Genomic DNA, 24897 nt, shown 5'->3' on the forward strand with positions numbered 1-24897 from the left:
GTTCTTCCACCAGTGACTTCCAGTATACAAATACTCTTCAGTGAGAAGGAGATTTTGTCTCTTACGGAAAAAAGTATTTGGAAACATGGGTCGTCTATAAAAATTTGCCTGAAATGTGGTGGAATTGCTTCTGAAATCCCATTGTGTATCACAGACAAGTCATAGTCAGTGGCAACAGTATACTGTATCTTCTTCTGAGAGCTTCCTTTATGTAACTGGAGCTTGTTCCATCTGCAAATGTGAACATACGCTCGCATACATATATGAATATCTGGCAAGATCTACAGCCTTACAGTCAGACCTCCAGATGGGGTTTTATTTCTGGTTTTATGATTTTAAACTTTCTCCTTGATTGTTAGTGTTTTATCTGATCTTTTCCTGCCACAGCAATCTTGCACATTAATCAGCATGTCAGATCAATTGCTTTGATAAAGAGTGTAAAGCCAGCATGCCAAGGAGGCTAGATTTCACATCCATTGAATCAGGATGGGTTCTCAGGATCTGCCTGACATTTTTCTGCCATATTCCAGTTTTATTAGGATGAGGTAGAGTGTAAATATCTTCATATGGAATCTGATAAGCAGAACTTACGTGTTTTGCATCACTTAGTTGGAGTTACTCTTGACTGAGCTGAACCAGTGTTTCAATTTCTTCTTATAACCAGTAGGTTTTTGTTATTAGTTATATAAGTATGCCTTAATGAGTTAAACATTTCAAATATATTCGTTGGTGTCTAGGTTTTCCAGAAGGAGCTGGGAAAAAGAACAAGCAGTGTCCAGGCTCTGAAGCGCTCTGCAAGGGAGCTGATAGAAGGCAGTCGTGATGACTCTTCCTGGGTCAAAGTCCAAATGCAGGAGCTAAGCACTCGCTGGGAGACAGTCTGTGCCCTCTCAGTATCCAAGCAAACACGACTGGAACAGGCTCTTCGGCAGGTAGGGGAGTAGTATTGGTGCTACATGTACTTTACGAGAAGCACTGAAAATACCTTGTGCTGCAGTTGCCAAAAATGTAATTTAATTTTCACTTAGTGTCATATTTAATTTAATCTCATTCGAAAATACTAATTTTCTTGCTCATGCAGTGCTTACCTTGTCTCTATCCCTTTAGCATAGCACATAAATAATACCTCTTAGCATTTATTATTGCTGTTATTATGTCTGTACCACAAATGCAAAGCAAATGTTTCGAAGACCTTACCACCTCGAAAAATCACTGAAGTTACCATCAAGTGTGAAGGGTGATTAAGAACTATGCCCCCTTCATAGGAAGTTAGAGATCTCAATCATATTTATGCCCTTTATGCCTTATTGGAAATAAGCAAATCTGTGTACTGAAATCTTGTTTACATTGGCACAATTACAGTGCACAGTGAAGTACACCGCAGAAAAACCGAAGTTGTCCTGAGTGCACTCAGGAGCTCTCTATGTATGTCAGTATCGGCTGGTACCAATCCCAAACAATTACAGGTCCATCTGTATTGTTTCCAAATGTGAGATAGTATGGATTTACAGCTCTGTGAAGATATACTAGCTTGGGTTGATGCTAGGATGGGGCTTCTGCAATAGCAATATACCCACTGTGTACAAAATTCCTGCCCTGCTTTTTCCCAGGGTGCTGTGTTTGTCCAGCTCTCTGGTCTTTCAAGCAGGCACAATCCTGAGCTACCTCGAACACCTAACTGTGTCTGACTATGACTGTGCCAAAAGGTGGAACTTTCTTGTTTTATCTAGACGTAAAAGGATCAGTCACCAACAGACTGTCAATTAATTTTGCTTAACTAGTGATTTAGGCTATGCAGAAAATGCAGTTCTCATCTCTCCAGCTGGTCCGTGAAAGCACCTCCGTGTAATTTGTCAGCGTAAAGGCATGATATTCTCAACTGAGCTGCAAATACACTATAAATCAGATGGCTAAAAGCATGAACAGGCTTTTAGGCTTCCTATGACTTTTTGGGAAGCATGAGATATTTTTACAGTTATGAAAATGTATACTGTTTATCATTGACTTTTTAATGGAAAGTTAATGTGCCATTACTGCTGCATGATTAATGACTCCAAATGTGGGTTCAGTCTCCTTGTGTAAGCTGCAGTGTGTCTGTCAGGTCCCCTCATGAGTGACCGTGACTTCTTGTATTTTAACAGGCAGAAGAATTCCACTCTGTTGTCCATGTCCTTTTGGAGTGGCTGGCAGAGGCAGAGCAGGCTCTTCGATTCCATGGGGTCCTTCCAGATGATGAAGAGGCCTTGCGTACACTGATAGACCAGCACAGGGTAAGCATGAAAATGAAGAGGGTCCTCTTCATTCTAGTAGGTCTGTTAGAGGATAGAATAAAGAAAAGGAGGCACGATCTATCCTGTATAGTCATATCCAGCATCCGGTGCTTGTTCTTGCAACTGTTTGTATAGAGAAGCTAGAAGTTTAATGGAGTTGGCAGTTTGGTGCCCATACTAGTGTTGGACTGTTGTTTTGAGTCATCTTGGCCTGCTAAGAAAATGATGGGCCTTTCACAAGTTCCAGTAAACATTTAGAGATGATGCAAACCCCTCTGCGCATTATATGCCGCCTGACAATTGTAACAGACTGCTACAGTAGCAAAAGTGTATCCGTGTTAGCACCATTGAGCAAAACAGGGAATGCTTTCCTTTCAAGGCCCTTGGAAAGTGTCAGCAGAATGACGTTGCCATCCATTAACCTTCTGTCATGGTGAAGCAGCATGCTGTCATACTTCACATGCGTTAGGTACTGAAATATTGCATTGCCGTAGGTACTACAGATAATAGATTATAGGCCATCAAACTGACGTTGCAGTAATGAGATGGGAAAATGTCTAAGTAAGAAGCAGAGAGGTCATATTTTCACTCTCCAAACAGGAGGCTACAAAGGTGCACACTTAAGCCTGTGCAAAACTCTTGTAAATGTGGTGGTAATAGTACCAAGAATGTAGTGCCCACAAATGTTATAGAACAAATTTTAGGAATAATGGATTTCTTCCTCATTGCTCTAAGAAAGTTATAACAGAGCTTACGAAATGGAGAGTGGAAAAGCCTTTTGTTTAAATTGAGTTTGGGAATACTATTACGCAGAGGGGTGCGTGCAGAGTATTATCTAATGGTTCTTAATTAAGGAGTTTTTGAGGTACTCAGACTGCGGTGTTTTGAAGAAGTTTTCAGATTTAATTTAGGGCTGTGGAAACTGGGTGCTATTCTTTAGCTGGCAAATATATGCGTGCATCAGCATATGCTGACAAATGTTGGCAGTAGCAACCTGCTGTTTCCGATACAATGGAATTTATCTTTTAGCTGCCTTTCCTCCACATGTGCTTCATCAGTTCCTTTTTAGTTTTTTGATCTTCTCAATACAGAGGAAAGAACTGTCTAAATGAAATCTTATGTCCACTGAAATCATTAGAAAAAAAAAATCTTAAATTTCTCCCTCTGCAATGTAGATTGATTAACAAAATACTTCTCTACAAAAGCTCAAACTTGTGCTGCCAAAGCTGAAGCATAACTTGGAACCTCAAATCAAAGCAAAACTTATCTCTGGGAAACCCTGTCCAGCTGGGGACAATAACTGCTAGCACAACAAAACCAACCTCAGTGTTAAATATGGCCATACCATGCTTAAATATTTTTAGTAGGCTTTAGAAGATGTCCTCCAACCACGTTTTCTTCTTAAAGGATGAATAATAGAAATACAGAATTTGTCAAGCTAAGACAGATTGTAGCACTGCTGCTTCAACAGTCAATAAGCACATTGAGCAAAATCTTGCTGGAATAAGTTATCTCTCCTCTTAAGCTTATAACATTAGCTTTCAAGAAGAAAAAAAGAAAATACGGGAAAATATAATGTGTGGTATTAGCTTTAAACACCATGTCTGTATTATAATGCTGCAATATTAATATTAAAAATGTATGACTATGACATTATATAAATATGAAATGCGTCTTCGTTTTATCACTGTGATTCTTGTAAAATAGTCTAATGCATCTGTATCCAGCTACATGTTAAAAGGTTTCTTCAGGACGTTGTTTTATCCAAATGGTCTTATCTTTATGCCCAATACTGATTTTTTCTTTTCTTGAATACTGCACATGATTTAATGAATTCTGCTATCTCAGGCAGAGAGGTTTCTGTCACTCACCAACCTCTCTAGGGACTGAGAGATGTAGTGGGTTAATGCACTGCATTAGTTAATAAGAAGCATCCCATCTCCTCTCTTGTAAACTTATCTATATCACTGGACTGGCCCAGAGTTAAATACAGTTCATATCCTTTGCTGAGGGAAAGGCTAATACAGTGTATGTAGTGTGTCATAGGTTTAAAGATATTCTAGTACAGTTGTGCAGGGAAAACAGTGTCATTGTTGCCTGTTTTCCTCCTGGCCTTAGCTTATTTTGGTAATCTCCTTGGCTTTTCCAAAACTATTTTGAACTGAAATACTGCAAGAACTCATGTGTTTTTATGAAAGGACTGCGATTATGACTGGGTCTTAAACTCTGACATTAATTTAAGCTTAAGTCAAAATCAGTTGGTAATAAATAGCTTTAAATACACAGCCTACCTATTCCAGGCTTTTAGAACAAAGTAGAAGAGATTATTTCTTTTACACTTTTATTTGATAATAGTTTCATATTTGCTTTGTAAAGGCACAAGATAATGTCATTATGAGTTGTTGTAGAATTTGTTTTTACAAGGTTTAGGTGATTTTGAATTTTCTAGGATCTGACTTGGCTGATCTTTATTTTCTAGAATGCAGAATAGCGAGACATGGTTCCATTTTGTAGCACAATTAATGATGTTAAAATATAACAAAAAAATCCACTAGGCACTGAGAGATGTTGGCAGTTTAAGGGCACTCACACAGATACACAGACTTACACAACATTTAGGCATAACAAAATAGGCAGAATAGTAAAACCACTGGAGTAGTAATAATAATAACAAAAACTTTTGAAAAATGCAAACTACAGAAGGATGGAAAAAAATCCTTCGTTTTTTTCAGTTGTGTCCCTCTGTCCCACCCACCACCCCACCTGGCACCCAATTCTGGTCCTGCCACCCTTTCCTCTGCCAGACTCTGTAGGAGCATCAATGGCTATGAGCTTGGGTGTCTAAAGCTGTAAACATCCTTTTGCTTTTACAAGATTTTTTCCCACATGGTAGTGCCTCTGAAAACAGCTGGTTAATTAGCAGTCACTGTCCCTGTTCTTGCTGAGTCTCTCCCCCTCAGCTGCTGAGTTTTCACATGTGTCTTGGTTTAGTATAGCTGCTCCTGAAGTCCTCTATCATCTTGTCTGAGCATGTAATTATAGTTGGACATTTCCAGTCTCTGCTAGGAGCTTGATAGTTTATTATGAAGAATTACTGTAACTGACTGACAAACTAAGTCATCTGAAATGTAGCCAATAATGATTCTAACCATCATATAGTTGATTTACAGTTGATTTTTTCCCTTCTGTTTTGTTTTGGTTTTTTTGGGGTTTTTTTGTTTTTAAGGGCATGTGTCTTTCAAATATTTACAGTATGGTGGGCTTTTAAGGAGTGGCAGGCTGGGGTAAAGATTTTAGAGCTTTATTTAGTACTTTTGAGTGGAATTGGCTTTTCTAACATTTTTAATTTTTCTCAGAGAAATTAAATTTGCCTCTTGCAAGTTGAATCTGTTTGGAAGATCAAGAAGCTTGTGACCTTGCAGACTATGCACTCAGATTTCTCTTGCAATTTTTTTCAACATCTCATTGAAATTGTTATCTCTGGTTTAGGAATTTATGAAGAAACTGGAAGAGAAAAAGGCAGAACTGAATAAAGCAACAGGTATGGGAGAAGCTATCCTAGCTATCTGCCACCCAGACTCCATCACCACCATTAAGCACTGGATAACAATTATCAGAGCCAGGTTTGAAGAGGTTAGTATATGTCAAGCCATCTTCATTGCAACAGTTCATCTCTGATTGGAACAAAGCTGGCAACTAACATGGCAGTTACACTGGAAGGAAATGATCCAGCTGTTGAGAACTAAACATTTAAAATATCTGCAGTGATGGATGTTAATACCATGCTTCCCTAGGTTTTATTTCCAAACTTACAGGGCTTTAAGAACTAAAGCAGATGGTCAAGCTTCTTTCTTTGTATGTATAGATGGTCAAGCTTCTTTCTTTGTATGTATTAAAGAAGATCCTGCCTGACACTTCCCGTGTGAAGAAAGGCAATAGTTTCTACGGAGAAACTTAAAAGTTACAAATGGAAGAAAATACAGGGCAAACTTGAAACATTTTCTAATTGCATTAGGGAGGATTTCAGTCCAACATATTCTTAACCTGGAAGATTTCCAAATGATTTAAGTGGCTACAAGTAGGTCTGAGAGGGTGTACCACACTCCCAGCTGCTAAGGTGGTATTTTCTGTGTATATTAAGTTTAAAAAAACCCAAAATACTGGTGTTAGCAAAGTATGGCTTCAGGAGTGCCCGGGAGGAATACAGACACCAAATCCTACGTGATTCACTAACTTAATACATATTGTTTGATAAAATTCTTGATATGTTGCCTGAATGTGCTGTTTATTGCATTTAACAGCACCTAATCCTGAATATCTGTGGAAAAAAACGTGTTGAACTGGAATTCAAGTTACCTAGCACCTTTGATAACCAAACACCAACACACCTGTTTTACATCTGGGTTTACTGTTAGTAGAGTAATTTTAAATACATTCTAAAGAATTTCAGATGTGCGCATACTCATGCATTGGTTATTTTATTAAGGTCTTAGCCTGGGCTAAACAACATCAACAGAGACTGGCAGGAGCTCTGGCTGGACTTATTGCTAATCAGGAATTGCTGGAAGCCTTGCTGTCCTGGTTGCAGTGGGCAGAGACTACACTTACTGAAAAAGATAAAGAGGTTATCCCCCAGGAGATTGAGGAAGTTAAAGCACTTATAGCTGAACATCAGGTAAGGCTTGTTAAGTGACATGCATCCTACATATTCCACAGATGGTGCTAACGTCTCCACTAGGCTTCATAATCAAGTGTGAATGTCCTTAGCTATTTTTTCTTCTGATAATCAAGTCCCTTTTCCAATACTCAGTTGTGTGTTTTGTATGCATATGATGTGCTTGTAGTTTATTCAACACAGAGGTAAAAAAAATGAACAAAAATTCAGTGCCACATTATTCTAAAAGTAAGCCTACAGCTCCCCATAGGAACAAGGATAATAATGATTCTTAAAACCTCACATTAAATATATGATAGTGCTGCTGCCTAGTGTTGCAGTATGGCTTTACTGATTGGATTTAAAAAATATGTTTATGAAGTGCCAGAAGGAGCTGCTGGTGCAGTGAATGCTCATAGACTTAGCCCAGCTTACACACCAGAGCTGTCTGTCTCACTTCTATGAACTGCAGTCTGAACAGCAAGGAACATCTGAGTACTCAGAGTCAAAATTCTGTCATATGTCACCTCACCGTACACAGTTGATAAAGGAGTCTGACAGAGTACTTTTTAGATTTAGCCTTCCTTTAACAAGCAGGCCATAGTGGTCTTAAAAGCTTATACTCCCATTTTTTGTCACCTACCAAACCTTTACCTGTGTTTTTTTTGTGAGGCTGGCATTGTAAGAGTCTTTCTGTGTCATTCTTGTAACGTTGGCGTTTTGCTATTGTATGTGTTTTTTCATTCCTGTGATCACTTTTGTGTATTTTTAATTAAAACCACCTCTGTCTGACTGCAGACATTCATGGAGGAAATGACCAGAAAACAACCTGATGTGGATAAAGTTACAAAGACTTATAAAAGAAAGGCACTTGAACCCAGTCCAGTACAATCTCATATTCCTGTCCTTGATAAGGGGAGAACAGGAAGTAAGTAATGAAGTCTTTCGGGCCAGGTTGCGCACACTATTGCTCTGTCTATAAAGTTAACAGATTACTAATAATCTAATAGATTTGATTAGCTTCTAGTGGAACAGGGTGACATTCTCTTTGCTGATTTTCTAATTATCTCTCATTTTTCATTGTGAGGAAATTTCCCATGGCAGACATGTATTTTTAAATTTTGACTATACCTCTTGAATACCTGTTTTTAAAGTGTGCAGCCTTTCACGTGCTGTTAAACTTCCAAGAGTGTTCACGTGGTAAGTCTTTGCAAATCTACTACTATCTGAAAGTACAAGCAACTTCTTTTACATAAAGATGTAGAGCCCAAATTTTGCTCCTACTGATTATGAAATTATATGGATCCAATTAGAAAGTGTATTCAGTGAAGTTGAATGGAAAGTGAACCATCAAGTGAGGAAATAGCTTTCTGTATTTTTAGGTGTACTTACTCGTTGTGTTTTATACTTACCCATATGTGAAACCTGCTTCTAAAGTCAGGTTGTTTACTTTGCAACTCTCTGAGGGATTTGCAAAGATTTTATATAACCTTTGAAGCTTCACTAGTGCAGCTACTGCTAACTGCTTCTGCCAGACGAAAGGTACTTTAACCACCATCGTCCTTACCCAGCAATGGTGAATAAAATTAAATAAAAATCCCATTAGATGGAATCCTATCAGGGTATGGGCTCATTTGGGACAGGAAGGAGTAGTTTTAGGAAGGTCAAGTACCCTTCATGTGAATGTTTTTGTTGGAATCAGGTGAGACTTAAACATTTTACTATGTTTTAACAGGAAAGCGTTCCCCAACACCAGGCATATATCCATCAGCAGCCCAGACGCAAATCGAAACCAAGAATCCACGGGTAAACCTTTTAGTCAGCAAATGGCAGCAAGTCTGGCTTCTGGCCTTGGAAAGAAGAAGAAAACTTAATGATGCTTTGGACAGACTTGAAGAGGTCAGAAAAGGACTGTACAGAATATACATACTTTTTGCATACTGTTGTTACCATAGATTAAATTGCCAATACTGTAAATACTGTAAACAATTTCCATATTTGTTGTACTATATTGTATAATAGAGTTACCTGAAAACACTGTGCTTTAACGTGCTTTAAAAATGTTTATATAGGTCCTCAAAGAACCAGTTACTCAAAAGAATGCAGATGGTATCTGTCTCATTGATTTTTCTAGACCTATTTCAGCTGAAGAAAGTTCTTTCTCTTTTTTTATTAAGCTAAGAGAATTTGCCAACTTTGATTTTGATATTTGGAGGAAAAAATACATGCGATGGATGAACCATAAGAAGTCTCGTGTGATGGACTTCTTTAGGAGGATTGATAAAGATCAGGATGGAAAGATAACAAGGCAGGAATTTATTGATGGAATTCTTTCTTCAAGTAAGTTTTAAAATTAACTTAATGTTGACCTTGGAACAAACATCTCATGAAGTCTGTCTATATAGTGTGCCCTATGCAGTTTATTGCGTTATTAGGTCATAATTTCCCTATTGAAGTCATTAATTATGATTAATTTAAACTATAATTATTTAACTTGAAAATATTCCTAGATTCTAGAAACTCTTTCTAGTTCTTTTACATTATGAATCAGATTACAAATGTCACATTTATATTATTGGCTAATTTATAGTTTACAGGACTTGGATCTTCATTCTCACAGTACAGTAGCGACTTCAATAATGACTTTTCATTGATCAGTCAGAATAGTAAAATGTACATTATAAAACCAACACATAATTTTCAAAATCATTTCATATGATCATAGGAATTTTATTAAAGAACTTACATTGAATAGTTTCAATTACTGAAGGAAGCCACTGAGTTTCTGAAACTGTTGTTTACATGAACCATAAATCCATTGCATCTATAAAGCGGATCAAAATGTCAAGCAATCAGACTAGGAAGGGACTTCTCCTAGCTTTCCTGGTGGGCTGGTATTCCTTGGGTATGCACAGTTGGTGGTAACATTAAGGTTTCTACATCATGTCTGTGTGTGATCTTGTTTCCCTTTAGCAACTGACTCATAACAGATAAGGGCCTCCTACTTAAAATAATCCTTTATCTTCAGATCATGAAGACTTTTGCTTTGAGCAGTGAAGATTCAGAACTGGGCTGCTTTTAGCATCTCATGTTAAAGTTATTCAGTAGGAGAATTTTGTAGTGTATGTATTTCCCCCTGCTTTAGGAAATGCAGTAATACAGTCACTACATAAGGATGTCACTGTTTTATGTGAATTGACAGAAGTTGATGAAAAAAACCTGACACCACCAAGAGGTTAAAACAGCTTACTCATTTAACTCAGTATCAACTTCTTGTAACTGCTAAATACTCACGATACAGGCCCTGTTCACCATCTTGAAATTGTCTTTGACCATTACATAGAGAAACTCTGCATGGATTAATGTTCTGCTGCTGTGAACTTATCTAAAGAAGGATTTCACAAAATAGCATGCATGTTTTTGCAGTGGGAAGGCCTTGCATTCCAAATTTAATTAGCAATTCTCACTTGACCTTTCTTCATTAACAATTTGTCTTGTTCATCTCTGGTATTTTATGCACTTTGAGCGTCAAAATGTTAAAAAAAAAAGCCAAAACACACATATATCTTACAGTTTAATCTGCGCTTTTGCTTCTGTATCTCTCCAAGCCCCACTATGATACTCAATTTAATCCACTATCTAGGTAACACTGGAGTTCCAGGTGTTTTTTCAGAAAGATTTCTTCAGTCTTCTAAATGTCCTTGGTTTTTTGATAGGCATTATCTGTCACCTAGTGCCTAAAAACCTTTTAATATTTGTGATAAAGCCTTTCATTGTAATAGGATTGAAAATCCAAAAAACTTAGCTTTTGTTGCCTTTTTCTTACAGAATTCCCAACAAGCAGACTTGAAATGAGTGCTGTTGCAGACATTTTTGATAGAGATGGTGATGGATATATTGACTACTATGAATTTGTAGCAGCTCTTCATCCAAACAAGGATGCATACAAGCCTCTCACAGATGCTGACAAAATTGAAGATGAGGTACATTCTCTGCTTTCTTAGATTGCTAATTCTGTTCTGCTGGGGTCATGTTCTTTAATAATGAATTCTATTTTCACTACTATATAATTTGATGTTTACCAGGTACAAAAATCTTTAGGCGTATGATACTTGCAGTAAAGTAATTATCCAGTTGTGGTTTTTTGCAGGTTACAAGGCAGGTAGCCAAGTGTAAATGTGCAAAACGGTTTCAAGTGGAACAGATTGGGGATAACAAGTACAGGGTAAGTATTCTAAGGACCTTCTTGGTTCTTTCAGCTTAAAGATTCTCCCTATGACATGGTTTATGCAAGGAATTGGGCTATATTCATTTGCAGGTATTTGGTGTGACAATTACATGTTTTCTTATTTAAGCTTGTCTAAATTCTATGGGTTTGACTTGTTAGGAAATGCAGGCGAAAAATATAGGGAAATGCTGCTACTTGTATTTATTTTTGCTGAAACTACTGAAACTGTTTTCAGTCTGGGAATTTTTAAAAGCTAACTGCATGTATACACACATGCTTGCATATATAAAACAGCTCCTTAAAAGCCAGTGTCTTTGCCTGGATATCCAAAGTGTTTAAACTGCAGCTGATTTTCTGTTAGTTTAATAAAAAGTGACTGATATTTTCCTGTTGTATTGTGTCGTACTTCAAAAATCTTTTACCAAAGTGTATTCAATCACTTCTATCCTCCCTTGTCATTTTATTGGAGCATACTGATGCTTCTGAAGTGTTGTTAGATATCTGCAGAATGATTTTAGAGCACAGAAAAATAAATATCACACTGTAAAGAAAGATCTGCTACCCCTAGGTTCATTAACCAGAACAATTTCAGATGAAATATGCAGTATTTGATTAAGAGATTACTAAATACTTGTACATTATTTTAAAAGACCACAGAAACAGCAATGGGAAGGAAACAAAAGGCCTTGAAAATTTTCCAGGATTCGATCTCTGGATGGCTAGCTACCTGCTCATCTCTGAAGTAGATAATTGATTTAGAATGTCTAATGTGTTAGTTTGCATGTGTTCTAGAGTCATGTAGAGAATTTCCTGTTAACTAATCGTTTCTTTCTTCCATTTTTCATTTCTTATCAGTTCTTCCTGGGAAATCAGGTATAAACCAGTGGAATGTGTTATGAAGTTTCTTTTTTTCTTTTTTTTTCTTCCTTTTTTTTCTAACGCATAGTGATTTAAGCTTGCAGTGGTCAGTCTTTTTGCCATCCTTTCATCCTCAGCTAATTCATTGCTGGTCAGCTGTGATATTTCTTTTAACATTATGGAGCATTCCTTGTTTTAGAATCCCTCCTCTTCAATCTCTCACCTGCTTTCTTTGGCCATTTTCCTCATTAAGGAGATTACTTTTAAAGGAACCAGATAATGGTCAGCAACAATTCACATAGTAAAAGATCTTGAGCATTTAAACTGCAGTTTTAGAACCACTGTTTCCAGTTTTCAGTCTCCTAGTGAAATGCCTCAAAATTTGTGTTGTATTTTTTAGGCTATCAGATTAAAGGCTAGTCACAGTAAACAGATTCCAGTGTCATATCACTTATTTCTTGCAAATTAGGCAAAAAATACTTTCATTTTCAGGGACAAAAAATAGAATCCCTATGCAGTCAAGCAGACTCGTTAAGAACCTAGTTGATTGTTGGTGTTTTATGTACTAACACAGTGAATCATTAAATACATATTTTGAAAAGAGGCAAAAGAAACTTGTTCTAGTTAGACTACTCCCTCTCCTAAAGTGTTTTCAAAGAGCCATGGCAAGTCTATAATGTATTGGAGCTATGTTTAAGAATAATTTGTGTCATTTTGGTCACCAATCAGTCATACTTCAGTGGCACCATTCAGTGGTACAGGGAGGAAACGCTAACTAGTGCTTACTTACTCCTTACTACTGATACGCAGCCTCCTAAAGTGTTAAGTCATGCTTGCCTGGTGAGAATGGAAATACCTTACGCAAACCAGATCCCATTAGTATCTTATTCATGTACTTATCAAGGCAATTAATATGTATGATACACTCTGGGTATGCTAGTGTTAACAGTATTAGCCACTTTATATCTAGAGATGTTGAAAGTGTAGTTGCATTCTTATTTACTGGCAGAGCCTGGTGAAGTATAGAAGAATATCCACAGAGCGCAGTGGATAATCTTACCGCATGCCTCAAGCAACGTATCTAATAATTTAATATGTTTTCCACATATAGAACAAGAACAAGGCTCATTTGAAAAGACTGTTTGAAATTATGTAAATCCTCTTATCTGCCATCTGTCCTCTCAGATCTGGTAAAAATACAGCATTTTGGGGGAGTGTCTAACTTACTGATGCAGAACAACATCACAGTAAAAAGCACCTACGGCAAGTTAGCTGAGGCTTCTCTAGTGACGGTGATGTTATATGGCTATTGTCAAGAACAGGCCTTTTTGTAGCTTAAACTAGACTTTCTTGACTTTTTACCTCTGATTGTTTGAAACTGAAATTTTGTTCAAGGGAAGTTGGTATTCAGACTGTTTCAAGAAGGAAACAGACTGAGTTACCATTAGGAAGAATGCCTTGATAGATACCTGTATTACTTTCCAGGAGTTCCACTGTCTGAATTAACCACAGCCTAGGTAGGCAGTTTCCAAAGGATACTGTATCTGACACTTGGTGTAGTTGTCTGATGGGGTCTAACTGAAGAATTAAGCTGAGATGGGAGAAAAATAAAGAAAAAAAAGATAGTATCTTTAGAACCTCTAGAAAGAAAAAATCTCTGCAGAAACAAGCCAATGAAAATAAATGGCATCAATTTGGATTTTTTTTGTTAAACTTTGGTCTATATATATATATTAGTGTTTTGTTCAGCACATATTGAATGCATTATTAAAAAGCCCTTAAAAATAATGCTCATGTGAATGTTCTTATTTATAACAAAAAATATTATTGAATTAAGTGACGAGCTTTGCTTTTGTTTGGTTCCTAGAAGTAATATTCCTTTAAACTTATTCTCTCTTCTTGGCTTAAGTAGTACCAAACAACTAAAATCATTTAACAGGTAGGGAGCACGTTTGTGTGGTTTGCATTTAAAGCATTTCAGTCCTCTCTGGAGCAAGTAGGTACAGTTGAACTATGGCCAGCCTTCTTCAAGCGTCAAAGATTGTCCCAAAGAGGTGTATTTGACTCCTGTTGGTTTCAGTGAGTGCTCTGCATGTTTGCGTGAGAGTGCACACTGGGCTTGGCCTGATGATCTGATATCAAATATTTTAGTGGCATTGGCCGAAAAGTACTGAATTCTTCTGGTTAGTTTTCATGAGATTGTGGGGTCAGCATTTTGGTCCTGTTTCCTTTGATCTGGATATCAACGGAGATACTGCATACAGGTTTTGTTATACCGGTTTCAAGAGCAAAACATATATTAGGCCTGGCCATCATCCCAGAGGAAGAATGGGCTGATTTAGTTAGTATGAGTTAGTATGAAACAGGTTTTTGTGCATCTCTGAATTGTGAGGAACTTCGGTGTGTAGACAGATGAGTGACAAACAGTTTATAATAAAGGACAATAAAGATAGCTATCAATCATTCATTGCTTCATGTTACCTTCCCCATATGCACCTCGCCATAGGTGAGCAAGTGTCAGTGCTATATCTGAAAATATCCCTTATACTGAATCAATTGACAGAACTGTGCAACACTCATAATGCATTGAATTTCCAGCCCACATACTGATTGCTTAAAGCGATGCTACCTTCCTTTCAGCTGGTATTATTAAAATCTAGATGGTTGCAGAAGAGAGTTTACTTAAGGTTTTAACAGTGAAATAATGCAAATAGGTCTTCATTAATGTGCACAAATGCAGATCGTAACTAATTAAATAATGTGTTACTAATTTTGCTTCCTTTATGAGCTCAGACATTTTAGAATCAAGCATAAAATTAAACTTGAGATTCTTTCTTACCGTCCTGCCATCTCCTTTGGATTAATGCAGCAGCATCTGATTTGAAATCTTAACAGCTTTAATAATCTGCATAAATAAACCTGATAAATTTTTTTTAGCATTTACTAATAATCAAATATTAAAATAAACTTTTTAAATTGATCTTTAACCTATCAGTGTTGAATGGCATCTGAATGACTGAGAACCTCAGACAGTTGTTTGATTTTTTTATTGCAGTTTGGTGACTCTCAGCAACTGCGCCTTGTTCGTATCCTAAGAAGTACAGTCATGGTTCGTGTTGGAGGTGGCTGGATGGCACTCGATGAGTTCTTAGTGAAAAATGATCCTTGCAGAGGTATGTAACACAACTGTTAAAATGGACATGTGGATAATTATTTGGATACAGTCACTGTTCATTGTCTCACAAAGGAGATAGAATTGTTTAAAATGCCAGTTCTGTAAACATCATCTCACTAAATGTCACGTAACGATCTGTTTTTTTGTGAACTTTAAATACCATGGTTAAGATCCTCTTCAGTTGCCCTGATGTACGTCTAGAATAACTGTGGTGTCTTCCTGCGCAGTTCCTCAGTGTTAGTGGTGTATTTAAGAATTGAATGTAGCCCAGACAGAGCTTATGGCACGTAAACTGATTGTGTAACTTGCCAGAAATAGCACACCGAAATGTCCAATAAAACCTTCTCAGCAAGAGAGTTTTAAGTCAATAAATCAAAATAAGGCAGTTGAAGAGTAACACCACCACCACAAAAAACTTCTCCGGCCAGTGGCTGTGCCCAGGCTTTCAGTTTCTGCTTTTGTAGCCCTGCCTTTTCATTGGCATCCTCCCCAGAACCACGTTGCAGAGCCCTGAGCCCTGTACAAAGCAAGTGGAAAACGCTGTGGTCAGGAGGACTTTGTGCTCTGGTGAAGCAGGAAGCGCTTTATCACTGTGCCCTCCAGGGCATTGTATCCAATGCATTGTTTTCTCAGTACACAGCAAGGTAATGGCATCGTAGTTTGTTGGAAAGGCTACTTCCTAGTGGGAAGGTCGGCTCTGCCTGGCACTGTTCATGGAGGAACAGCTGGTGATAGGAAAGAAGCCATTTGTGAAGGGAGTGGGGGAGAGACAAGTCAAATAGTAGCCCAAGTAATAGAATTGCAGAAAGTGTAATAATGACTGTGAGTGAGCTGATGGTCTATAACTAGGTAATTCTGTCCTATTAACTAGCAGCATTAAATTTTCTGTGTTTTTACCTCTTGGGTTCTGTAGAATCACAATCAATATTGTAATAGTGTGAGAACAGCACAGAGGAGTTCAGGGAGGCCAGTGAGCTAGTGAAGACAGAGACATCAATTGTCCCGTGGACCTTACTCCAGTGTCAGCTATCACAGCTTCTGCTTTGGGACCAGGATTTCTAAACAGTTTGAAACAGACCTTGAGAGGGTGAAGAGCTTCTGTTTGTAGCAGTTGTCATTCTAAGTCAGGGATGTCAATTCCAAAAAGGAGCTACCACAAAATCCTGTTAAATCCAAAAAGAAGCTACCACAAAACTGCATTAGTTAAGGCCTAGAAACCTTTGTCTACAGGCTTAAAAGGTACCCATTAAACTTCTTATCATAGTATCATAAAAGAACTGTCATAACTTTGTGATCACATCTGTGGGTTTTTCAGAAGTATTAAAAAATTGTCCTTTTGCTTACCAACATACTGCATATGTTGTTTGTAAAGAAATGTAGTAGTAATGCTACATTTGTTGGTGTTGAACCGTAGGTCTAACTGAAATTTAGCACCTGATTCTGCATCTGCTACTATAGGAAAGTCATCTTTGCCTGCAGAGCTATCCTTGCATTATAGCCTTCTGCCCGTATTCCTCAAAAGTGCAGGGCAGTGAAAAATGAAATGTCCCTCAAAATACCATACTTCATGGAAGGGTTAACTGAGTTCTGATGTATCCCAAACATTTTTCTCAGGCCTATTGACAGGTAGGCTGTTGCAATTCCTACTTGGCTTGAAACTGAGAGATACGATACTTAATAACTATCTAATTAATTTACTGGAATTCCTTATCACTGCTCTCAGATTAAGAGTCCTTTGGAACTTTATCCCCTGTTCTTTAATAAACTTTGTGTTCTGTGTATCTGTATAGTATTTGCTGTAGTACTTGATCCCTTTTTCACTGAAATACATGAGCAGATGAGTAAGGCAGCACAGCGGGTGGAAAGGAATACTGATCTCTGTAGAGTCATCCAGGCGCTAGACATTGTGGATTGGTACCTAATTCTAGTCACGTTGAAGTCAGTGATGCAGAACAGTCATTAATGTCAGTGGTGCAGGTTAGGGCTTTTCCTTAAGCACTTCACGTAGTAAATACGGTTTTCTACCAAAGGGTTTTTGTGTATTTAGATAAACCACATGTCAAAGAACTGTTGTCATAAACAGCTTTAAAAGTATTGGACCTAGTTATATAAAATCATTTTAGCTTATATTACTTCTTTATGTCAGCAGATAAATACTGTTGTTACAGTAGTACACCTGGGACTGCAGCCAAGTCTGTCCAAGTGCTATGTACTTTTTGCCTAGGAGACCTTTGAGAATTCACCTCGGAGTACTTAGAGACAGCTTTTGCTCTGAGTCCTGTCTTTTGGCCTGGTGCTCCCAAGTCTCTTGCCTATGCAGCTGCTGTACTTGATTTCTTCTCCTGCTAACGATTTTCTTTAATGTGACCCATGTCCTGTGTCATTTTTTCTAGTTCATCATCACGGGAGTAAAATGTTACGTTCGGAATCAAACTCTTCAATTACCACTCAGCCTACTATAGGTTGGCAAACCCCTCTCTTTGTCTCCTCCTCCTCCTCTTCTCCTTTCTCTTCATTTCCTTCTCACTTTTAAAATATATTTACTTTTAACAATATGCTTCACCCATCACATTTGGCTTAATGTGTTCCTAAATGGGCTGATGCTTTGCAGACTAATTTTTTTTGACACGCTTGAAGAGTGTTTCAAAAACAATTGTCATTCACACTGACACAGTTAAATACTAATGTGTCATGCATCTATTCTTGCAGAACATTCTTTCACATGTGTGTTTGTATGTGTGTGTGAGTGCTTAGCCACCAATTACCTCATCATAGTTTGGATTTTATGTTCCTCATTGCATGTTGCCAAACTACATAACTTCATAGTTTTCAATAAATATATTTGCTGCTTTCCTGTAATTTGTACTGAGCAATTTCTTCTGGAACATCCAAGCAAGTATTATTTATTATGAGTAGCTGTAGAGTTAGCAAAACTGCTCATCAGGTTGTGCCTATGTATTAATAGATGATTGATTAACAATGATTTAGCACATTGAGCATTCCATTATCACGCTGACTTCCTTTGACAGTGGTTCATTCCTGCTGGCATAAAGTATTAGAATAAGCGAGTTCTGCACATAACTCTTCTGTGTCCAAAATAAATGCATTACACAGTAATGCATTTTATTTACTGTTAAAGTGTGTTGGAGTTGGCATGGCAGAAATGACAATAAAGAGCCTTGTGACAGTTTTCATATTGGACTAAATGGACACCTTTCTTTGCTTCAGCTAAAGGGAGGACAAATGTGGAGCTGCGTGAAAAGTTCATTTTGGCAGATGGTGCCAGTCAGAGCATGGCAGCTTTCCGACCAAGGGGCCGTAGATCACGACCCTCTTCAAGGGGTGCTTCTCCCAACAGATCTACTTCTCTGTCAAGTCAGGCTGGCCAGGCAGCTGCCCCACAGGCAGTTGCTACAAGTACGCCAAAGGTAAGGAGAAACGTACAAAACTGCACTGGTTAACAAATGGGGTACAGATTTCTTAATATTTTTTTTCTTGCTCCAACAATATCGGTGCTTTCCCTAGCTGACAGGGAAGAAGTATCACTAGTTTTGTTTCATAGTCTGGGGAGGATCCGAGACATCTTTTCAGTGTATTTCCTCTACTGCTTGTTTGCGATACGGGAATAGAAGAATTCTTTACATTTAAGGTGCCACATGAGCTACCCGGCAATTTGGGAATTGCTCTGAAAGAGCACTGAATTTCCATGTCATTTGAAAAATAAGCTCTGTCATCTTTTAATTTCAGAACATTTGTCATCAACTTTCTGCTTAGTTTTTATTGCTGCTATGATATTTGATCTTCCTGTGAAGGCCTGGGTATCCTTCTCCATGCATTGTTTTCCATCTGCTGTCCTTCATATTTTGATTTACCATTGTTTCATACAGACACCCCATCATTTAACACGCAACTATGGTAAACCATGGTTGACAAACAGCAAAACGTCAACTCCTTCTAAGCCACCAGAATCCTCAGACTATCAAGGGTCATCTGCAGAGGTACAGTAAGGACAGAGATCCTAGTCTAATGACCTTCCTTCACTAAAACTGTCACTTCACTAACAGCCACTAGAGTTTCAGTGCTTCAGAGCTGCAACATCCTTTGCGTATTAATGCATCGTCTTTATTTTAGACCTTTGTGAAATTATGCCTCAGTGAATTTATGTTTAAAGTGCAGACAGTTAATAAATCATAACAGTATGCAGTGAACTGGTTGAGCAAATGGGGAAAAGTACTTTTTTATTAATAAAGCAGTTCATACACTTTGTAGGTTTATTTCCTTAAATTGTTTACTTTGAGTTCATAAAGTACTGTAGTATTAATCAACTGCAGGAATTAGATTAATAAATCATGATCTCCAATGCAAAACCACAAAATAAAGAAATACCCAATCACTGTGAAGATGATAGCGCAAAAGGCTGACTGTGATACATGAATCTTTCCAACAACTGAAAGTTTTGTTTAGGAGGGTAGTGACCAATTGTTGCTCTAATGAGAGAGCTATTTGATGACTTAACAGGAAATGAGCTTTGGTCTTATTTCCAGCCCATGACTTAGATCGAAATTGCTAGTATAGTAATTAGGATTGTGCCGGCAGTTAAGCTGTACGACCAAAATTTGAAGGGGCTTGGAGCCAAAGTGTCTCCTCTAATGTCATTACAGTCAGTGAAAAGATTGCAGCTGGATCAGGCTGCAAACTGACTCGTCACTTGTAGGAGTTACTCTTGCCCTGGGCTGGACGGAGGCCTCAGTGAGGGGAACCTTGCGCTACCATCAGCTCTGCTGTATCTGCTTATCACAAATCTGCATTTGATGCTTATTCGTGTGACACCTTCTGGTGCTCAGTTGGTATGATCTTGGTGTGGCATTGCTCAAAGATGCGTAACAAACTTTTCACTCCCTTCTCCTGTGTGAGTGGGTACGTTACATGTGCACACTGCAGGTGTGTGGATGTACACAGCACTTCAAGCACACGGGGCTGTTGCTTAGAATGATTAACAGTAGCACAGAGTTGAGTCAGTTGTCAGTTTCTAATATATTTCTGTATTTTCTTTCATCTCTTAGCTGGTAACTGAATTGTAAGATTAATTGATGGTACTTTAAAGGCTTTATAGACATGGTAAGGTGGTGTTTTCATTGAATTACAGTGAGATTAAAGCAATTTGCATTGATTTCAAATGGTGGTACTGTATTTCTCACCTGCTCTTACAACTGCTAGTAGTTTCAGCAACTTTCTTTAATGTAAACCACCATGGTTTAGGATTATAAATGGAATGAGTAGGGTGCGGTAGGTTGCGGTGAATTTCTGAGGCATTTTGCCCGAGAGCGCAGAGATTTGTTTTCTATGTAGACTGCATTTGGGTTTAGGGCAAAACTGAAGAACAAGCTTGACCTCTTTTTCTTCTTGCACCAGTGATTCTATCCCAACGCCTTGCCCAAAGTGCAGCAGCTTCAGTGGAGGTAATGGAGAGTGTTCCCTTTCTCCTTAGCCTCCCAAGCGGTCTCTGTGTAGGACTGATTTCCAGGGTGTGGCTGGCTGGATGTTAAGCATTTGTAGGCTTTAAAGAGAGTTTAACATTGTGACCATCCCTGTCAGAGCCAGCAGATTTTCTGCTCTGTAGCATCTCAATGCTCTTTTGTTCAGATGTGCCAGAAGTGGTCCAAGCTGGCAGCTGCCAGGCACACTCCTGGCAGGCCTCCGCTCAGTGCTTAGCTCTAGGCAGCTCCCAACACGCTCCTCTGGATCTTGGTTTTCAGTACCTAGTTCTACAGCATCGCTGTATGAGGATCAAAGGCACAGAACAGATCCTGGGATCCAGGCTGCTCAATGTGCCGCGGTGTTTGTTGTTCCTTTTGGATACCTACTTAGTGTTTTTATGTTGTGGAAATGAATACGAATACTGTAGTTTTCCTCTTACTTGCATACACCTCCTGTCTAGTGTGCTACATGTGTTTTTGAAATGTGAGGATTTAATTCTTGTGGCTTTGAAAGAAATCTTCCCGTCTGGGGCGGATTGTAAATCAATACTCCTTTTATTTTAGAAATGAGAAAGCAGGCAGGGTAAGATGGCAGAGACATTTCAGACAATATATTGGCAACAGGAACTTTTAAAATTAGCCCTATGTCTCTTTTTCTGCTTTTTTCTAGCAGAAGGTTTTGAAACTTGATAGTTTTGGTTTGGCTTCAAAATATTTATAAAATTGAAACAAATGTATTCACCACCTACAACCACAGTCAGAATGCTGGAAAGTCAAGCTATGCAGACATAAAACCTCAACTACTTGTCTCTGTTTAAGTCATGTATGTACCATCAACTAATCTTACTTGCTCGACTAATTATAAGAAGGTAGCATTTTTCTTTCTTCATATGCATTGAAATATATACAAAGAACTCTAAAATGTTAATGTCAAGCAGACTGTTAAAGCGATTCTTTTTGTTGTTGTTTTACATTTGAATTACTTCAAATACTAACTGCTCAAGGAATGTTCAAAACTTCACATCATGAAAAATATCCATAGTGACTCAAATAATTTTTTCAGATTCACAATGAATGTTTTTATGATGATCATATTGCAGGCTATGTACTACCGAATACCAGGCCTTAACCTTCAGTAGTCTCAATTGGAAAAACCTTCTTTTTTGTGTTTGTTTTGTTTTTTTCTTTTGCATAGGGAACACCGATTCAAGGAAGTAAACTCAGACTGCCAGGATATCTGTCGGGGAAGGGCTTCCACTCTGGAGAAGACAGTGGCATCTTGTCAACAGCAGCTACCAGAGTCAGAGCTCAGTTTGCAGGTGTGTGTCCTGACTTCAGAGCTTGATCTACTGCTTGCTTCATTTTCTACCTGAATACTTAGGGTCACGTTAGGCTGTGAGGGAGATGTCAGAAGAATGGGAAGAAGTGAAAATCGTAGTGTGTGTCCACATTAGTGTTGCCATGGGGGCACATAATCACGATAATGGTCCTCCCTCCGTTCACGTGCTTGCACAGCAGGTACATTCAACTCTGGATGTGCAAATTCATGACTGCAAACCTTCTTGACAATGATATCTCCAACGTATCTGCCTAAGGCACTAGAGAAGAAGCATTTACTTAAAAAGAAAGGGTTTGGTTGTTCCCTGTATTCAAGTTAAGCTCAGCTGTGATGGAGCAGAAGGGTCACTTAATCATGAGCAGCTGTAGATGACCTTAGTAATGGAATATCCCACAGAGATTTTTAAAACAGTATATGAAAGTAGAAAGCAGTGAAGCTTTGCTCTTCTAGGATCCTCAGAGCAGCTTTGTATAAGGGAGAAGGCTAGATGGTTAAACAGAAGATAGCTCTACCGGCTTTTCCTCACATCTTAAGCTCTGCAGAGCATACTGAGCAGTACTGGAAAATCCTGTTGAAGGAGTACGTGTCTTATAGGTGATTTGAAAAATGAGCCACCTAAGATTTCAGCTTCAACTTGGTGTTCTTCACACATACAGGGAACCAGATATGTCAAGATAAAAAAATCTCAATAAGTAATCGGAAAATTATCAAAAAAACATATTAATGGTTTTCTGTTTAAGATTCTTTGTTGTGGTTTTTTTTTTTTTTCATGGCACATTGTCTTGGTGGGCAGGCTTTCACTTTAGCAGGTTTGCTGAGAGCTCATTTACTCAGCCCTTTGGGAGAATGTATACTCTGCCCTTGTTTACTTGCAACTTTCAACTGTATAGTATTGGCTTTTTTAAAAAAAGAGGGATACACGTTTAAAAATAGGGATATTAAGCTGTGTCTCCAAGGTGCATATCTGGAGAAATCTTGAATGCATGAAGAGTCCAGATACTGAATTCTTTCAGTCCATAACTGAGGAAATGGCAGGGGAAAGAAAGGCTCTGGCTGTTGAGTGAATGTACAATGCATGTCTGGTAAGTCAAGAAAAGTTGCCAGGCTAATACATTTTTAATGAGATGTGCTAGTGACAGCTTAACTGTGTCTCAGCATTTGATCTCACATTTCCTTGTCTTTAGTGAGAGATACGGCATCGTCTAGCTTGCCCATCAGAGGTCTAAAGTTTAGTTTGTGCAATGAGGAATTTTTGAAGTTGCCAGAGGTCTAGGAGAGACCTGCACACCTCCTCCATCCTTTCGTCTAATACTGATGGATATCTTCCCTCTCTCTAGAAACCAGAAGAACTCCAAGCAGACCTGGAAGCCGAGCAGGAAGCAAGGCTGGCAGCAGGTCAAGTAGCCGCCGAGGCAGTGATGCATCTGACTTTGACATTTCAGAAATCCAGTCTGTATGCTCAGACATGTCAGAGACTGTTCCTGCTACAAGCAGACCGACACCCCGAGCAGGTTCTCGGCCAGCATCAGCCAAGCCTTCTAAAATTCCAACTCCCCAGAGAAGGCCACTAGCCAGCAAATTGGACAAGTCCTTGAAGAGATAATATGATTGGCTATGTAAAGGTCTTTTCCTTTTGCATTAAGTATTTAAGTCCGTAAGATGTAAAATATCATGTAGAAATTATTGTGAAATATCGCAAGAGGTGGATTTTTAATTCTGCAGATGGCCTTATTTGTGTATTTGTCTTCTTATTTTATGTGTATAATTTTTGTCAGATTTGTTTTTGTTTATGCCATATCCTGTAAGAAGGGGGAAGAGTTTTAATGTAAACTAACAGTTGTACACAGTAATGTGTAGAAAGTACACTAAAAATAATTGCCGAATGTACAGTGTACTGAATGTACAGTAAGTCTCTGCAACCTCAATAAAATAGGCCTATCACTATGTCATTAGTTAACAGTAAAGGATACCTCATGATTTTTCTTTAAAAAAGAAAAAGAGAATACTAAAAAGCCAAAAGACACAATTACACATTTTGAGCTAACTAAACAAACACTAAAGGATGTATGTCAAAACTACTAAGGAATACAAATCCACATTCACAGTACCCTTATTTATACAGCATCTCCCAGAGAACTCACAGAAGTAATTAAGCACTCACCGGTAATACAATACTCCAATACCTTGCAGCATTTCTGTGCCATTGCTTTCAATGAGGCCAGACACATTCTGGATATCTGAACTATTATTCTGTAAGAATATCAATATAAAGTGCATTCATGTAAATGTGAGGTTTTCTTTTGCTTGAGTGGATGGTAGCACTGTATCATTGAACTCATTTTGTATCAAAGCAATTTTGCTTGCAGAAAGCTCCGAAATAAACATGTCCCTTAACTTTATTTCTATTGTATTTCTTATTTCACAGGAAGATAATTTTCTGCATTATGTTTTAGGGCATATATTATGTTAGATGACCAACAATTACCATAGGAACATAGGCTTTAATGTAATTCTCCATTATCAGCAATCAGATTTTGGTTAGCTGCTGTATTTGTTTAATAAAACACTAAATTGCACCTATCAGATCATACGAAATTATATGTAATTGTTGTGTGTTGACAATTATTTTCTTCCTATTAAACTGACATTTATATACCATGTATGAAAGGCATAAAGAGTAATTCATTTGCTCTTTTTGTCAGTGAATTATTTTTGCTATTCATGGATTCTTTGAAAGCATTAATAATAGTTCATTTTCAGCTGAAAAAGGATGCAGCTTCAAATGGGAGCACTGTAGAATGGCTGGGTAGATGCTGTAGTAAATAGTGACAGAACCCTTAGAAATTAAAAATGCTCTTTGATAATATCAGAAAGACTTAGGTAGACTTTGGCCAAC

At 38.1% G+C, this 24897-nt stretch overlaps 1 protein-coding gene across 9 annotated transcripts in view; it reads left to right on the forward strand.

Moving 5' to 3' along the window:
• The window catches only part of DST (dystonin), a 303289-nt gene extending 278698 nt beyond the window's left edge, over positions 1–24591 (forward strand). For 5 of the 9 annotated variants that reach the window (XM_056344537.1, XM_056344546.1, XM_056344538.1 and 2 more), the window contains 16 exons: positions 738–932; positions 2142–2270; positions 5760–5903; positions 6757–6945; positions 7723–7852; positions 8660–8823; positions 9102–9264; positions 10753–10907; positions 11075–11149; positions 12008–12025; positions 15066–15183; positions 17579–17647; positions 18414–18613; positions 19073–19183; positions 21858–21981; positions 23339–24591. In XM_056344537.1, the coding sequence (XP_056200512.1) occupies positions 738–932; positions 2142–2270; positions 5760–5903; positions 6757–6945; positions 7723–7852; positions 8660–8823; positions 9102–9264; positions 10753–10907; positions 11075–11149; positions 12008–12025; positions 15066–15183; positions 17579–17647; positions 18414–18613; positions 19073–19183; positions 21858–21981; positions 23339–23604 (2250 nt within the window). In that variant the 3' untranslated portion in view covers positions 23605–24591. The remainder of the gene's footprint in view (positions 1–737; positions 933–2141; positions 2271–5759; positions 5904–6756; positions 6946–7722; positions 7853–8659; positions 8824–9101; positions 9265–10752; positions 10908–11074; positions 11150–12007; positions 12026–15065; positions 15184–17578; positions 17648–18413; positions 18614–19072; positions 19184–21857; positions 21982–23338) is intronic. The other 4 variants (XM_056344539.1, XM_056344542.1, XM_056344545.1 and 1 more) reach the window with 3 other exon arrangements.
• The last annotated feature ends 306 nt before the right edge of the window (positions 24592–24897 follow it).

The sequence above is a fragment of the Falco biarmicus genome, chromosome 6 (assembly GCF_023638135.1).
Source record: "Falco biarmicus isolate bFalBia1 chromosome 6, bFalBia1.pri, whole genome shotgun sequence".
Classification (NCBI taxonomy): domain Eukaryota; kingdom Metazoa; phylum Chordata; class Aves; order Falconiformes; family Falconidae; genus Falco; species Falco biarmicus.